The sequence below is a fragment of the Ciona intestinalis genome, chromosome 8 (genome assembly GCF_000224145.3).
Source record: "Ciona intestinalis chromosome 8, KH, whole genome shotgun sequence".
Classification (NCBI taxonomy): Eukaryota; Metazoa; Chordata; class Ascidiacea; order Phlebobranchia; family Cionidae; genus Ciona; species Ciona intestinalis.
This window is the reverse complement of record NC_020173.2, coordinates 4,942,403-4,958,199: the sequence shown is the minus strand read 5'-3', so window position 1 is coordinate 4,958,199 and position 15,797 is coordinate 4,942,403. Positions and strand designations below refer to the sequence as shown.

The window sequence follows — 15,797 nt, the reverse complement described above, 5'->3', positions numbered from 1 at the left end:
TGAATGAAAAAACAAAGAAATGATTGTTTAAATTTCTGAACCAGACAGCTTTGAAAAAATGTCAAGTGCTTTTTAATATTGATTTACTCGCAATGTATATTACTACCATGAATGGTAACTATATTATGTCTACCATGAATAGTAACAATCATATTTTGCAGGTTCTTCTCATGAATATGCGGGGATTGCTTGAAACTGTGCGAGACCAACTTCAACATGAATCCGAAGAAATTCAACAAGTGAGTTATTCCGCAACATGTTGTTTTTGTTGAAACTGAAATAAAAATCTAAAAAATGAAACTAAAATAATTGTTTTATTAAAACGAAAATAAATTTCTAATACAACAATGTATATGGTAAAGTTTACTGCATTAGAATATCAGTTATTTTTAGTAAAGCATATTATACAAAAGCATTGCATAGTTTTGTGGCCATGGCAGTGTTTTAGATATGTTGTGTAGTTTACATATGTTATATTACACTTAACACACATAGCATTCAAACGTTTTCGCATTGTATATGATGTTGCGTGTTTCTTGTATGACTAAGGGTGACTCTAATATGTGGTGTATTCTACACACGGTATATTACCCATATAACATAAAAGACTAACAGTCTATTCTCCATATATATTACACACATATAACATATAGAACTGACAGTCTATTCTCCATGTATATTACACATATATATAACAAATATAATGGGTTCATGTTTATTCATCCCCTCCAACCTTTTCTCTTTCATCATCCCCCATGGGGCGTAGCTTTTAAACACCAGAGGGAATGATTTTAATCTTCCCNTATATGACCTACCCCCTCCCTTTTATCATAAATTACATTTTAATGATGTGTGTGTCTGGCCCAAGCCATAGACTGTATTGTCTCATTTAGTTTGACTCCTATGTCTTCTTTGGCTAAATATGAACGATATAAATTTAAGTTGTTTAAACCATTTTCTATTTATAAATAGCAGCATTATACTCAGTAGTGATATACTTTATGTATAAAATTTTGACCATACTTCCGGATATTTAAATATTTGCATTGCAAAATACATTAACAATGTTTATAATGCAATCTGTTGGTGGCCAATATTGGAAAATAATTAACAGAATTCTAATTAACAGAAGTTTTACCATTTGATTTACAATGGGGAGTGTATGTAGTTGAGGAGTGCCTTGTTGCAACAAAATTAGTTTTACCACTTTTAAAAGTAATTTACTGTAATGTTAAACATTAGCATGCTTGTCCAAAAAGAATTTTCTGTGTAAACCAGCAGAATTCACCATTATTTGGTAGAAATAAACTGCATGAACTTTGTATTAATTATGAACAGTTTGGTACGGTGCATCTTGCCACAGTGTTTTTGTTTTCACAAAAAAAGTAAAAAAAAAGGTAAAATTTTTAATTTATGGTAAAATGTTTTAATTTTACAGGCCATGGCCAGTATATTGCGCAATCTATCTTGGCAAGCCGATAAGGAAGGTCGTGACCTGCTGAGGCAGAAAGGCGTGGTTCGAACTTTAACTGAGTGTGTGATATGCGCAAAAGGAGAAGGAACGCTCAAAGCAATGCTTAGTGCTCTATGGAATCTATCAGGACACTGTCCCGCTAATAGAGAGGATATTTGCTCTGTAGAGGTGATGTATTTGATTTTTTTCATTCTTTTTTTTTCATTCCAATACATATGGTTCATATAAAACTAAAACCTTACAGCCAAAGCAAGTACAAAGTAGTGCAAATAGACTTATATTTCGTTAAAACTAATTCTGGCCCAGAATTTGCCAGGCTGCAGTGTGTAATTATTTAATTATATCATAAAATAAATCTAATTTTCTCGTCCCAGTTTCCCAAAGTATTAAAATTTAAAGGGTTGTCTAGGGTGGTGTATATATTAATCTCCTATAGTCCCCCAAAAAATGTCACCTGGCAAAAATTGACCTGAATTTGCCAAAGGGTTTTGATGGCTCTTGGCATGCCATTATCTAAAGCCACCGTGGGATTTCCCATAATGGGCTGGGCCATTTAAAATCTCGATATCTGCTATGAAATATTAATGCAGAGTCACCTACTCACCACAGGGCTCATTAGCTTTCCTGGTATCTACTCTAACCTATCGTAGCCCTTCCAAATCCGCAATGGTCATTGAGAGCGGTGGGGGAATACTTAGAAACATTTCAAGCATTGTAGCAACCAATGAGACTTTCAGACAGGTAAATGTATACCATATAGTAAACACATGTTAAGTTATAGTGATATCTATATTTGTTATCATAATTCTAATCTGTCAAGGAAAGATCTCCCATCCATTACCATTAAATCTCTTGCCGTCCACCCTAGGAGAAAAAACACGCTTTAAAATCTTGTAAATGCCTATATGTTGGCAACTGGGTGTTGCGGTAAATGGCCAACTCTTGCCTCAATCCAGATTCGATGTCTGCCACAGTTTAGGATCTTACACTTACAGAATAGGGAAGGAACAGATTAAAATTTAAAGTGCATTTTATTCTAATATAAACAGTCTACTTTTACTTTAATACAAACTTTCCCTTACATGCTACCAATCCCACCAACATACATTCATTATTGATTAGCCATCTGTATGCTTGTAATTTAACAACAATACCAAGTTGATTGGTTTCCAAACACAGCTGTGAAAGTGCCAGCATCCCTATCAAAACCAGTAGCATATCATCTGTAATTTCATGCCGCATATACATTATTCATGTATATGGAGACCTTAAAATAAAACCCAATATATTTTTGCTGATAGTTGTAAAGCCATGTGACCTGTGAGGTGAAATTTGTGTTTTCGGTTTTAAGTTTTTAACCTAAAACTGCTGTGGTTATGTGTATATACAAATGACTAGAACCAAAATGTAGTGCATTTGCCAATTAACTAAAGAGTTTTCTAAGTTTGACAACTGTGTGTAACAGCATTTTATATGTCACGTTGTCACCCCAAGTAATTTTTTAATAATTGTAAAAACATGATACTTTTGTAGATTTTGCGAGAACACAACTGCCTACAAACCCTCCTCCAACAGCTTACCTCAGCTAGTTTAACCATTGTAAGCAATGCTTGTGGAACACTGTGGAATCTTTCTGCTAGGTATGGCAAACTATGGCTGCTATGCAGTTTTTGTTATCTTATAATTATCCCATTCAATATTCCAATGCCCCTCCCTTTACAAGAGTATGTGTTTTCTTAATAATATTCACTTTACCAAATTAATAGACTGTATAGTATGTTTGAGATTATAACTTCATATAGAAAAATATTTTAAACCATTTTTTCTCGGTAACAGTTAAATATTGGAAACTAGACCCACTGTAAAAAATAGATGAAACTAGTACGTTTATTACTTTAAAATACCAATACATTAGGTAATAAAACCAAAAGAATAACAGAATTTTAGTTGATGCTATTCTTTTACTCTATTTATATATTTTTAGCTATTTTAAAAAAATTGTAAAATTCTTTATTTACTATATTTACTATTTAATTTTTATTTACTATTTACTAAAAATGTTTTCTAAAATATATGTATTTCTACCACAGAGATGAGACGGACCAGCAGACACTGCGTGAACTTGGTGCAGTGAATAAACTACAAAAGTTGATTCACTCCAAGCATACAGTGATAGCTCAAGGAAGTGCTGCAGCTTTGAGAAACTTGCTTGCTAATCGTGGGGATCGGCTGAACACAGTGTTTCAAAATGAAACCAAAGGAGATATGCCTACACTACAAGTACATTATTTTTATGAGTTATTTACTTTTTAATGATTGAGGCTGTAGTTGTATAACTATAAGCATAATATATGGCCTGTTTACAGAAGTTTAGATTTACTATCCTGAAATATGCGAAATACAAATACATGTCTTAAACACACAATGCAAGTACAGTAGCTCTAACAGTTCTATTCTTATAGAAAAAACTCAAATAACGAAACCTTCTTAAACTTAAAAACATAGTGGGAATTTTTAGCAATCGATAATAACTTGGTAAAATTGGTTTACTCAGCCATCAATGTATTCTGCTGTCTTTGCCATTAGACATAACATATAAGTAAAAATCTCTTCTCTCAAAAACACAATTATTTTTTGTACTTAAGTCTCATATGCCATATAGCAAACATATTCAATATATCCCCCAGACTCGCAAACTTCGCCAGCTTGAAGCAGACATTCAACTTGCATCAAAAAATGCCCCAGAAATATCTGAAAATTTCTCCCCTCGTCACCACGCGCATATAACCACCAACCAAAACTCAATGGCTCGCCTCAGTCTGCAGGTTGGTTGATTGCGTGTCAACTTTTCTATTGTTTGTTGTTCTATACTGTACATGTAATCACTGTATGGTGCGGTCACTATTAGAAGTTAAAAACAACACAAACAATTTCATTCATAACTTGTAAGCCGGCACGAGGTGTATAAAATAAAAGAACCAGTGTTACAACAACACAAAGTTACTTTCATTCAATATCTTTAGGCAGCATTCTGGTTTTATTGTTGTCCGTTTTTGTTCATTGATGTTACTATGAGTTTGCAATATTTTTTTGCCAAACGATTTTAATTGAATAACAAAAATACAGATAAAACCAAACATTACTCCCCGTTTAACAATATTGGTTTGTAATAATATTCTTCCTTCACAGGAACCTGGGTTTGTGCAAAAGTCTGGAGTAAACTCCCATCTATCACCTGGCATTCATTACTCCGGAAGTCTCGGCAATCTTCCTCAGCAAACCTATTCCCCGTCTCCAGGTCTTCCATTCAGAGCATGGGAGGACTCAGGGAGCAAAAACATGCTTCGAGCTCCTACTTCTAACTCCGGGGTCTTCCAGAACCATCCACTTTCAAGTCATCTTCAGTTTAACAACAATATATCGAGAGCGACATCTTTTGCGGACCAGAATCAAAATCCTTTCAGTAACTCATTACCATCGTCCAGGACTAAATCTGGTAATTTATACGGAAAGTTACCACAATGTGATTTCAAAGCAGCAAAGACATGGGGACATTACCACAGTGTTAACAACAACAGCAACAACACTGAGTTGTGGAACCCGAACCAGAGCGGTAATGGAAACCCTGAGAAAATGTTGAGCCCTTCCAGGATGCCTGATGATTTAGAAGAGAAGTTGAGACATATGAACGATGATTATGGAATGGATCAAGATGATCTTCCGGTTAATTATAGTCTTCAATTTACTGATGAGCAGAGTCAAACCCCAGGAATTCAGAGTCCAAGAACGGAAGAAATTTACGAGAAATCTGCCACGAGAATGCCCAAAAAGTCCTCTGCTATTGCTACTAAACCTGAGGTCCCAGGGAAAAGTATGGGCAATGCAGTTGTTGGCAATAAAGCTTTGAAAATTGCACCAAGGAGACATAAACCTCCTGCTAAAGTCGATTTCTCTGTGGAACAGCGAATTCTCTACGCTGATGAAGAGAGTTTTGATGCAGAAGAGACACCCACCAACTTTGGTGCAATTTATAGAGAAGAGCAAGAGGACCCTCTCTTCCGTGATGCTGGTGATGAAAATGCAATCAACCAGGATCAACCTAAGGAATACAAAGTGGAAGACACTCCAGCGTGCTTCACTCCTCGAAGCGCGATAAGTGATCTCCCATGTGAGGAAGAGGATGACCAAAACATTCATGGAGACCAGAACGCGCAGAAGAAAAATGAGCAAGCTTACCACAACAATGTGGAGGATGATAAAGTTGATCTTCAACCTGGTGCAATGACTCCTGCTTTTTCGACCAGGGGTAGAAAAAGTGGGACAATGACCCCAAAGGGTTACCAGGAAACGCCGATGATGTTCAGTCGTTGTTCATCCATGTGTTCCCTCAGCTCATTTGAAGCTCCATCTGTGCAAAGTCAAGTTGAAAGTGAACCTTCTCGATTCTGCAGTGGTGTGATCAGCCCAAGTGAATTACCAGACAGCCCTGGTCAGTCAATGCCAGTCAGCAGAAGTCGTTCTTATAGCAATCTTAATGACGTTCTCAAAGACCCTAGTTATATTTCAAAGCCTTTACCCAACGCTCAACCAAATGTTTCCAACAGCGAGCAAAAGGAAGAAAAGAAGCCTCAAATCCTTCAACAGTTAAGTCGAGCGTCTGAACATGTGAGAGCAGGTTATGTGACAAGCTTGCCACAAAATGACGAGATTAAGTGCTACAACTCTGAGCCTGCCATGTCAGACATGACTGCTTTCAGTGGTCTCTCTATTGGTGGAGACAAAGTTGCGCCTCTTGGCATCCTAAAAACATCTACTGACTCCTCACATCCGGAGCTTGAAAAAGCTGGGAATCGTTTCGTTACACAAGCCGGCTACATCACTTCGCTCCCGACTGCTGATGAGATAAAAAACTACGGATGTGAGGGGACTCTTTCCCCCATGACCTCTTTGAGCGAGATCAGCGTTCTTCGTGATCATAACGAGGGATTCGTGAAGTCAACATCCGGAGCAAGTCCACTCAAGTCACGTACCGGTTCCCACAAATCAACCTCGCGATCTTCCAACATTGCTCATCTCGCATCGCTCCCAGAATCCTCTCGTAGCTCCGGAACACACGCATCTACATCTTCCGGGAGCAAGTCCGATCATGCTCTTCCAGTTACTGACGAAAACGATCATCTTGATAGGATAGATGACTTAGGTGATGTGGATGACCTGAGTGATTCAGGATCACTTGGGAGTCTCAGTGATGGCGAGGATCTTCTGCAAGCTTGCATCCAGTCAGCAATTCCGAAAAAGTGAGTTTTTTTGAAACTTTAAAATTTATTTTTGTCCGTCTGCCCATTAAAAATTGAAACAGACTATATATGTAACAAAAATTTTATATCATTATCATTAAAATATTGGCTTACTTTAATTCTTTTATTTGATAGATCATCTAGCAGGTCTTCAAGTACAAAGCCTTCCAGTCGTGGCAAGGATAAATCGATGGGAAGAAAAGCTAACACGTCCAAACATCCTGTCAAACCTGCTCCTAAGAAAGAAGAACCAATCTCCAAGCAGTCTCCTCTCTCCCCTCCAGCCCAAGTCCGTCCTGTTCGCAAGTTTGACATTGACAGTTCCCTTGCCGCGGCTGAGAATAAGCTACAAGGCATGCCCATACTACAGTATATTGAGAAGAAAATCTCAGAGGCCCCAGGTCTTAGTGATGAAGATAAGGAAACACACGCACATCCAACCACTTCTAATCCATCCAAGTCCGATACATTAGATGCATCAGATATGACCTTGACTAGCCAGGATATAACTTTAAACCAGAGTGCTCTGGATGCATCTGACGCTGCTAGGAGATCTAAAACATGCAGAGAAGTGATAAAGACTGTGGAGACGCTCAATGAAAGCTACAGTGTCAAGAAACAGCTAAAAGTTTTCGAAAAACAGCGCACAGATGTTACAACGCCCACTACAAGTCAGTCACCGTGTAACGTTGCATCACGTTTGGTGCCTTTCCCTTCGATGTCAAATAATGTCAAAGTCCAAGCTTTTCTCCAAAGTCGACCAAACACCTTCATGACAGAAGGCACACCAGTTGAAATGTCTTGCTCTACTTCGCTAAGCAACATAACCATCGAATCAGGCAGTGATAATTACGATTTCGCACAACTACAAAAACAAATGGTTGAGCAACACCGAGAGCCACCACAGGAAATGAAATATTCTACAACAACACAATCAGATAAACCAACAATTCAATCCAACAATAAAAGTGAACAAAACAACACAGATTTATTCCAGCATGCTGAAGTCCCAAACAACCCTACATGCAGTAGCAGCCAAGAGATATTAAACAACCTAAACAAGCAGATAGAGAGCCTTACTATACAAAACACTGAGACCTGTACCTCGGGCACTGGATATGTGACTTCTCTTCCACACTCAGATGAAATTAAACAGTTTAAAACCGAAGGTTCCGTAGGTGCTTACACAATATTCAGTGCTTTGACCATCGACAGTGAGACAAAGATTGTTCCTAAAGGACCAGAAGCTCTTCCAGGGAGGACAAATGATGAGAGTCCTCCTAAAAGAAGTCCGACTCAATCAAAGATACCTGTGAGGACTCCTCCTCCAGTACTGAAGGAGGAGAAGTCCAGGAAGTCCTCTGAATCATCCCTGGAAGCAAAGGAAGAAGCAGCATCTGCATCTCAGCATTATGGGGAGGATTTAATTAATGTTGTAAAGGATAATCCTCTCAATTTCGGAGTAAGTTTCTTTAGTAAAAATCTAACTTTGAAATAACTGATACACCCTTCATTTTTTCTATTCTGTGTGGGTGAGGTCCTTGAGGAGCTTGGATTTATGCTGTATTTAGTCCATTACCCACTAACACACATATATTCTATATTGGTGAGATGATATAGTTTGTACTTGTAGGGGATCCTTGAGTTAAAGAGCAAAGTTGGCTCATCACACGTATTAACCACCATAGACCTTTAAACGTTTTTTTAACTGTTAGGGTATCCACTATTCAGATTTATCAAAATATGTTTGTCCTGTTTGTATACTAATTATTTAAAAAAAAGGAGGTAAATTTAATTTTTACATAATGTTTAGGTTGAAGACACCCCGTTTCATTTATCGGGCAACAATAGCTCTCTCAGTTCAATAGAAATCGACTCAGATGGTGAAGGGAATGATTTGTTGAATGCGTGTATATCATCAGCCATACCAAGTGCTACTTATAATATGGTGAGTAATCCTTACAAATATACAGTGTATGTTAGGATGGGGTAAGATGGGATATGTTTTCAATCTTTTTTCGCGTCCCATTTGGTGGTTAACAAAAAATATTTAAAAATTATATAACCATGTCACTGCGACTCTAAAAGAGTGTTGTTAATTGTTAAAAACAAGATCAGGAAATATGAGATCTAAGTGTTCACAGTATCCCTTATAAAACTGTATAAATTTAACCTGTATTGTTTTTGTTATTTACAATTAACATTGTATTGTTACAGAACCCACCCCCTGAGCCTATGCACAGTCATTACAATGAAAATCATCATAGACCTTCCACTTTGCAAGCTGATTCTACTTACCAAAGCAATGCTATATGGGTTGAAATGAACAAAGGTATCCCACAAGGACAACACCTTCTTAATGCCATCAGCCCGCTCTCCTTGGTATCTCTCACATCACCAGACCCCACTAGTAACAGTTTCAGTATAACTTCTGCAGGCACTGGCACTCAGACTAATGAAGATTATTATCGCCTCTCACGCCAGCCATCTGTAGGGGATTCAATCGGTTCTGAGATCTCTATCGGCTCTCTTGTGCTCGGGGGAGACGCAAAGTCGCTCGTGAAGACGCAAAATGCCGGGAGGCCGAAGATTTCAAAAGGGAAGGATGTTGAAAGAGTTTCCTCGGATGACAAGCCTCCTGTTGTCAAGGGAGGCAAGAAGATTTATCGAAGTCCCATCACAGGGAAGCCGAGAGAGAATCTCAGATACCCGAATAAGCATAAGGATAATACTTCCACTGGCTCCTCCAGTGCAAGGATCAGGGAACATCCGAGGAACAACAGGAACAGTGGGAGGAGTAAGAGTCCATGTAATAAATGTCATCCTCCGCATCAATCCCGGCAGCTCCCGATCTCTTCTTCCATGGGGAAGTTGGCGGAAACATCTCCGGGAAGATCTCATCGGAAGACAAATGCATCTTCCACTTACTCCAAGCAGATGCAGCCCACATGTGGTGGGAATCCTCATGGGAAACCATCCAGATCGCGCAGTGCCCACGCAGGCTATCAGTCCAGTGTAACACAGATTTATCCTCCTTTAAAACACGTCAACTCGATCATGTTGAATGGTGTTGCATCCATGGCCGCCAGGGGTGACTTGGTGGTTCAGCAGCTTGAAGGTAAAACTGCTCAAGTGGTTCCTGCATCTACATTAGCTAACCAGTTCCAACATGTATCTCGACCGGTACTTATCAAGCAGGGAACTTTTATACAGGACGAACCAAGCCAAGCTCTGCTCCAGAGCATGTCTAGAAAACCAGAAGTGCCGAAAAAGCCGGCTAAGTCACCGCCTAAGGCAGTTAAATCAAAAAAACAGAGTGAACCGCAGCAGAAAAGCAAAACTTTATGGAAAGGTTTGAAAAAGCTGCTTTCACCAAGCGATGAGGCTAAGAATATTGTTCCATCTCCCACCAGAAAGACGCCTAAGAAGCCCCAAGTTACAACAAGGGGCAAAGTGGTACAAAACCAATCGGATCGTGTAATAGAATCAGAAGACTCTAGCACTGGGTTTAACTCTGGGACTTGGACAAAAAGTAAAACTGGTTCCACAAGCTCCAGTCTACAGTCTAAGCAAGTGAGAAGAACACCTGAAAGACCACACCGCACACCGTCTAATGCTGGTAGCCAGTCTTCTAGTTTATCTTTATCGAGTAGCAGCGCAAGTAATGGTAGCAGTAGCTCAGTGGACGTGTACCAACAGCCAAGCACTCGAATGAATATTTACCCAACAGCAAGAAACATGAGCCCTGGAGCGCATGTCCCGAAATCTCCTTCTGCTAAATCACGCATCATCGTCAACAGCAAATCACCTGCTGATAAAACAAACCAAGGTTGGCGGCGCACAGGGGACTCGCGCATCCACAGTCGAAAGATCAGCATGGAGTCTTCTTCTTCTGCAACCTCCGCAGCAGGGAACAGAGCAAGTGGGAGGAAACACGGATCACAAGCATCGATAGCTACATCATCTGACAAGAGATCGGTTTCTGTGGCTTCAGGTCAGAGCCCAAGTGCACGGTTGTTTTATGAGGTAACAGCATGATTGTCGTACTTTGTATCTACCTTCAGTTCAAGATAATAAACAAACAAATATTTCCCAAGCATGTAAAGCTATGTGTATGGTAGGGTGGGGTAAAATAGGACACGTTTCATTTTTTTTCTCGTAGAGTTTCCCCCCCCTCCCTAGCCCAGGACTCTTAAAGAGTGTTGTTAATTGTTTCAACCCAGATCAGCAAATTTGGTATTTAGGTGCTAACAGTATCCCATCTTACCCCACAATATGTTTTTGTACACTGACTGTAAGGTCAAATGCATCATTGTTGTAATGTCTGTCGACCAAAATAAATGTAGTTAGTAGTTACGCATGCACACCATGCACGCACTTTGTTGTACTGTGTATTTAACCCATGCACTTGGTGAAAACAACACGTTTTCAACCCATACGTTGGTTTGTCAGTTCCATAACTCGTAATATTATTGTTGCAAATGTTTATATTTCAACCCAGTTACAGTTTGTTATGTTGTAAATTCTATTCATATATCCATTTCCACCAAAAACTTGTTAGTTTTATTTTTACGTTTTATTCCTTTAGGTCGTCGAAAACCCGTCAAGACGAAATCCGGGTGAGGGCGCCCTCCCCTTCCCGTCACCCGTGCGCCGTGTTGTCCAGGAGGTGGCGCCCTTTAACTACCGTCCATACAGAATAGGTGAGAGCGAGGAAGAGGAACCAAATCACAAACTTGATCTCACAAGAAAACAGACGACGGTTTAAAACGTACGTCGAAATTGCTTAATCTTAGACGTGTTGGTGCCATATCTGTTTCGGATGTTTAGCAAATTCTATTAATCGGCGGTACATTTTTTATTTTGTTGCTTTTTATATTTTGTTCTACTCAGTTTCTTGGTGCCATCGCCAGTATTCTTTCTCTTTTTTCGTTTCTTTTCTTGAACTGCCCCTATTTTCACTGCTATCAAGGCGTGGTGCTTGTCTGTCGCCCCTAACCGCTGCTGAATCCGTGTGAAAACAGCAAACTAACTTTCTCCGAGTCAACCCACCGAATGTTAAACAGATTTTATATTTCGGTTCACCAGCTGTCCCAAACTACCATTTTATCTCACGCGCTTCCCCCTTCAAGTATGACGTCATTGCTCGTGACGTGTTGTTTTATGACGTCATAAATCTCTTTGAAGATCCCCGCGCCGGATACAACTCGTGCAGTTTAAATATAAACCGGCCCTGACGCTCGTAAAGATTCACTTTTGTTTTGCAATTGAAATATCAAGACACGAAACTTCGTTTTAAGGTCTAGAAATTCTTTATCGTTTCTTCTTTTACGTTAAATAAATCAAATTTATCATGACAGAATGTGGGTGTTTTGAAAACATTGTGTAAAAAGCTTTTTATTATACATTGCCGTACACAACAAACGCTGCATATCCTTTCTATTGTAAACGCTTACCGGGTTAATTGCGCTTTCTAAAAACAATCGCGCGTGTTTAAGCATTATATACTCAAGGGCGTCAACCAATTTTGACGTTTTTACGTCATAATTCCTATTGTCCGTCGCGCATGCAACGTTCGGCAGCGCGCAGAGGGGCGCGACCTCTCATAACAAGGTAATTATATCTCTCTGATGTGTCAAAGCAGCAGTGGAATGGGGAACAACAAAAAAGGCGAATTCTTGAAATATCAAGCAACGGATAATGTATTTATGAATCCAATACACAAGGTTTAGTTTTTACTTTAGTAGTATCCAAAGCAGTGTGTAGAAACGAGTATATCAGTAAAATGTAGCAAACATGTGAGATTTATAGTATAGTAAGGTGAGAGGGAAACAGGAAACGTTTAGCACATAATATCCAAATACTCTGATCGTGTTTTAAACAACCGTCTATGGGAGTCGTGAAGATGTGGTTTTATAATTCTTTGAATGTCCCTTTTTTATTATTACTAAATGGGACAAGAGAATATAATAAAACGGTGTCCTATCTTTCCCCACCCTACTATATTAAGTAAACAGCAAGTTTCTAAGACGTGCTTCTTCTTTAAGATAAGCATATTATAGGAATAAAAGGTACAACATTTTCCCAGCATTAGGCATAAACTAAAATACCACTGCAAAGTGGAGAGCATTGTATAACACATACCTTCTGCAATGGAAGTTACGACACCTGTGCTCGTCGGTCTTTTAATCGGAAGCATCGTCTTGGCTTTTGTTTTGTCTGCTTGCAGCGCTAAAGTGTTTGCGCGTGGGAAAAAGAAGACTAACACACCCGGAAGTGCAGAATCGACAAGGAAAAGCCTGCACAATCTTGAAAACGGTCAATATATCTCACCCCCGCCACGCAGCAATACCCATCTACCTACAACAAGATATTTTAATGGAAACACAGCGTCCATCATGGCCGCTCGACAAAATCTACAACGAATCCACTTCGTACCGGTCAAAACGGGTTACATGCCTAAAGTATGGCACCCATCACATAGGAGCCAAATTGAGCGGACTTCTCCAGTATCTACAATATCAGGCAACCATACCTCTATCTCCTCTCGTATTGATTTATCCAGCAACGCAACTTCGAGAGGTAAGCGAAGAATATCACATACAAACATTATCAATAACATATTTTTTGTTTCATTTTAGGGTCTTTATCGTCCCGTGAGTATCCACCAAGTTGGATGCCAAACAATACAAAGAATATGCCACCAAGCGGCGTAAACTTTTACGCAAACGCTCCGCCAATGCGCGGTAGAGATGCGTGATTACAGCGATTTCAATCTTTATTATTTGTAAATCATTATCAAAAATAAATATTCCAAACCAGTACAATGTTTAATTGCATATTGACAGTGACATGGTACAGAATTTATTTTACGGTATTGTTTTGTGCGAGTTCTGTTTATAGGACAAGGGGTACAGATTATTAAAGGGGACAACTGGACATTACATTTTTTTAATATAAAATTTACGAAAAACACTAATAAGTTAAGCTACACACATAAAAAATACACCTTATAAATCAAAAAGCAAAGCGTGAAATACAGCAAGCAAAATGTAAACTTCTTTTGTTTTGTCTTCTATTTCTTCTTAATCTATCTTAATCCAAATCATTATCCAATCGAGCGTTAAACACGCATTTCCACGGATATACCCATCGTTCATACACGGATTTAGCAACAGACATTTCCCATATTCGTGACGTATATTGTTTTGTGACTAATGCAACACGACTGCTCAACACGACCGGATTTATCCCCGCCTGCCACAATGCTTAACAAATACCCGACGCAAGTTAAACCGGATCCAGTGGCCCAGGTTATGTTACTTTTTCACCGATTGAAGACCTTTCAAGTTCCGCTTCCGCTTGGTAGGTTTGGGTCGAGGTGAATTTGGTTTCCAATCGTTTCGACAATTCCATTATCAATAGTGTTCATGTATAATGGATTTGAATAAGCTGTTCTTAACGTCACGTCTGGTTGTTTAGCGATACGAGTCTAAAAAAGCACATAAACTCTCTTTATTAACGTTTTAATACGTATTAATATGCCACTATTTCTTTTAACACAAATTAGTTAATTTTTATACGGTAATTTAAATTTTGCTATAATAGTATAGTGGGATGGGGGAAGATGGGACACTTTAGCACATAATATCCAAATATCCTGATCGTGTTTTAAACAATTAACAGCGGTCTACAGGACTCATGGGGATACGGTTTTATAAACCTTGGATTGTTCTTTGTTTACTACAAAATGAGACGAGAAAGTAGAATGAACAGGTGTACCATCTTCCCCCATTCTACTATATATAATAATTTTGCTATAATAGTAAATTTAATTAGCACGGCAATAAAGATAAACAGTCAGTTTGATACACTTACTTTTAAAGCGATAAACGCGAGCACTCCAACAAGAGCAAATCCTCCCGTTACAGCTATAAGTGCAATGGTCTTTAAATCTAACGTCGAAGAAGCCACTTCGTTTGCCATTCGCGTTTCTTGGATACCATGCTCAAATATCGCCCCTTTAATATAAAGTAAATTCAAAATATAGTGATTAATCGTCCCATACCCATTAGACAAATAACGCTTGCAAAATTGCCAATTAGAAAAGTATACATATCACATAGAAAACAATGCTTAATTAATACAATGTGTTCTTAACGTTTATATAAGAAATTTGATGCAGACGTGCTAAACAAACATGTGGTTTTACTTGCAAAAATACAAACATAGAATCATGTCACATACTTTCACAAAACGTTCCGTTTCCCTCGTAGTTCTTCACACACACGCAACTGTAAGATCCAACGCTATTTTTGCAAGTTGCGTTCGGGTGACAATCGTGCTCAAGTGTTACGCACTCGTCGATATCTGTAATAGAAAAAACGTACAATTTCAATGTATCTTAATTGCTTAACTGTAACGAATTCTGTATAACTCTGACCGATAAAAATCAAGCCCAACGATTTACATTCCCCGGAATATATATAGTAGAGTGGGGGAAGCTGGGACACATTTAGCAGAGAATATTCAAACATCCTGATCGTGTTTTAAACAATTAACAACAGTCCATGGGAGTCGCGAGGATACGGTTCTATAATTCTTTGATTTTTTTGTCCACTACCGAATGTGACGAGAAAGTAGAATGATAATGTGTCCCATCTTCTCCCACCCTACTATATATATAATGGCATGATTGGTCACTTTTCAAATAGAATCTCAATAATTGTAATATAATAATTGCCCTTAGTTGTATCCATTCACAACGTTTTAAGCAGTACAAACACAAAGACTTGTGGTCGATAGCCTTTAAGCCAAATAACTATAAGTACACACCAGAACAAGTTTACTATACCTGTCTCACAGCATTCTCCTTCCCAGCCATTACTGCACTGACACTCAGATGTTGTCATATTCCCTCCGTTCATACAAGTTCTGTTGCACGAAACAATTTGCTGGGTTTCATTCGAACATAAACTGCCTCCGCATTCCGGATAAAACCGGATTGATCTTGTTCTCGATTTCAC

At 38.8% G+C, this 15,797-nt stretch overlaps 3 protein-coding genes across 4 annotated transcripts in view; 2 read left to right on the top strand and 1 right to left on the bottom strand.

Moving 5' to 3' along the window:
• LOC778909 (adenomatous polyposis coli protein) overlaps positions 1-12,133 on the top strand; it is a 27,078-nt gene extending 14,945 nt beyond the window's left edge. Inside the window, exons 12-22 of one of the 2 annotated variants that reach the window (XM_018812952.2) lie at positions 162-239; positions 1,439-1,642; positions 2,084-2,215; positions 3,008-3,114; positions 3,565-3,754; positions 4,162-4,299; positions 4,664-6,771; positions 6,907-8,233; positions 8,585-8,719; positions 8,989-10,765; positions 11,360-12,133. In XM_018812952.2, the coding sequence (XP_018668497.1) occupies positions 162-239; positions 1,439-1,642; positions 2,084-2,215; positions 3,008-3,114; positions 3,565-3,754; positions 4,162-4,299; positions 4,664-6,771; positions 6,907-8,233; positions 8,585-8,719; positions 8,989-10,765; positions 11,360-11,394 (6,231 nt within the window). In that variant the 3' untranslated portion in view covers positions 11,395-12,133. Of the gene's footprint in view, positions 1-161; positions 240-1,438; positions 1,643-2,083; positions 2,216-3,007; positions 3,115-3,564; positions 3,755-4,161; positions 4,300-4,663; positions 6,772-6,906; positions 8,234-8,584; positions 8,720-8,988; positions 10,798-11,359 lie in introns of both variants that reach the window. The other variant, XM_018812951.2, reaches the window with a different exon arrangement.
• Positions 12,134-12,834: 701 nt separating this feature from the next.
• LOC100181400 lies at positions 12,835-13,595 on the top strand. The gene is made up of 2 exons (XM_002129411.4): positions 12,835-13,353; positions 13,413-13,595. Exons 1-2 carry the CDS (start codon positions 12,924-12,926, stop codon positions 13,529-13,531), a joined length of 549 nt encoding a protein of 182 aa, XP_002129447.1. The 5' UTR covers positions 12,835-12,923; the 3' UTR covers positions 13,532-13,595.
• Positions 13,596-13,612: 17 nt separating this feature from the next.
• On the bottom strand, positions 13,613-15,791 carry LOC104265977 (protein kinase C-binding protein NELL2-like). The gene is made up of 4 exons (XM_009861194.3): positions 15,626-15,791; positions 15,019-15,141; positions 14,650-14,792; positions 13,613-14,263 (listed from the first exon to the last, which is right to left on the bottom strand). Exons 1-4 carry the CDS (start codon positions 15,696-15,698, stop codon positions 14,117-14,119), a joined length of 486 nt encoding a protein of 161 aa, XP_009859496.2. The 5' UTR covers positions 15,699-15,791; the 3' UTR covers positions 13,613-14,116.
• Between the last annotated feature and the right edge of the window lie 6 nt (positions 15,792-15,797).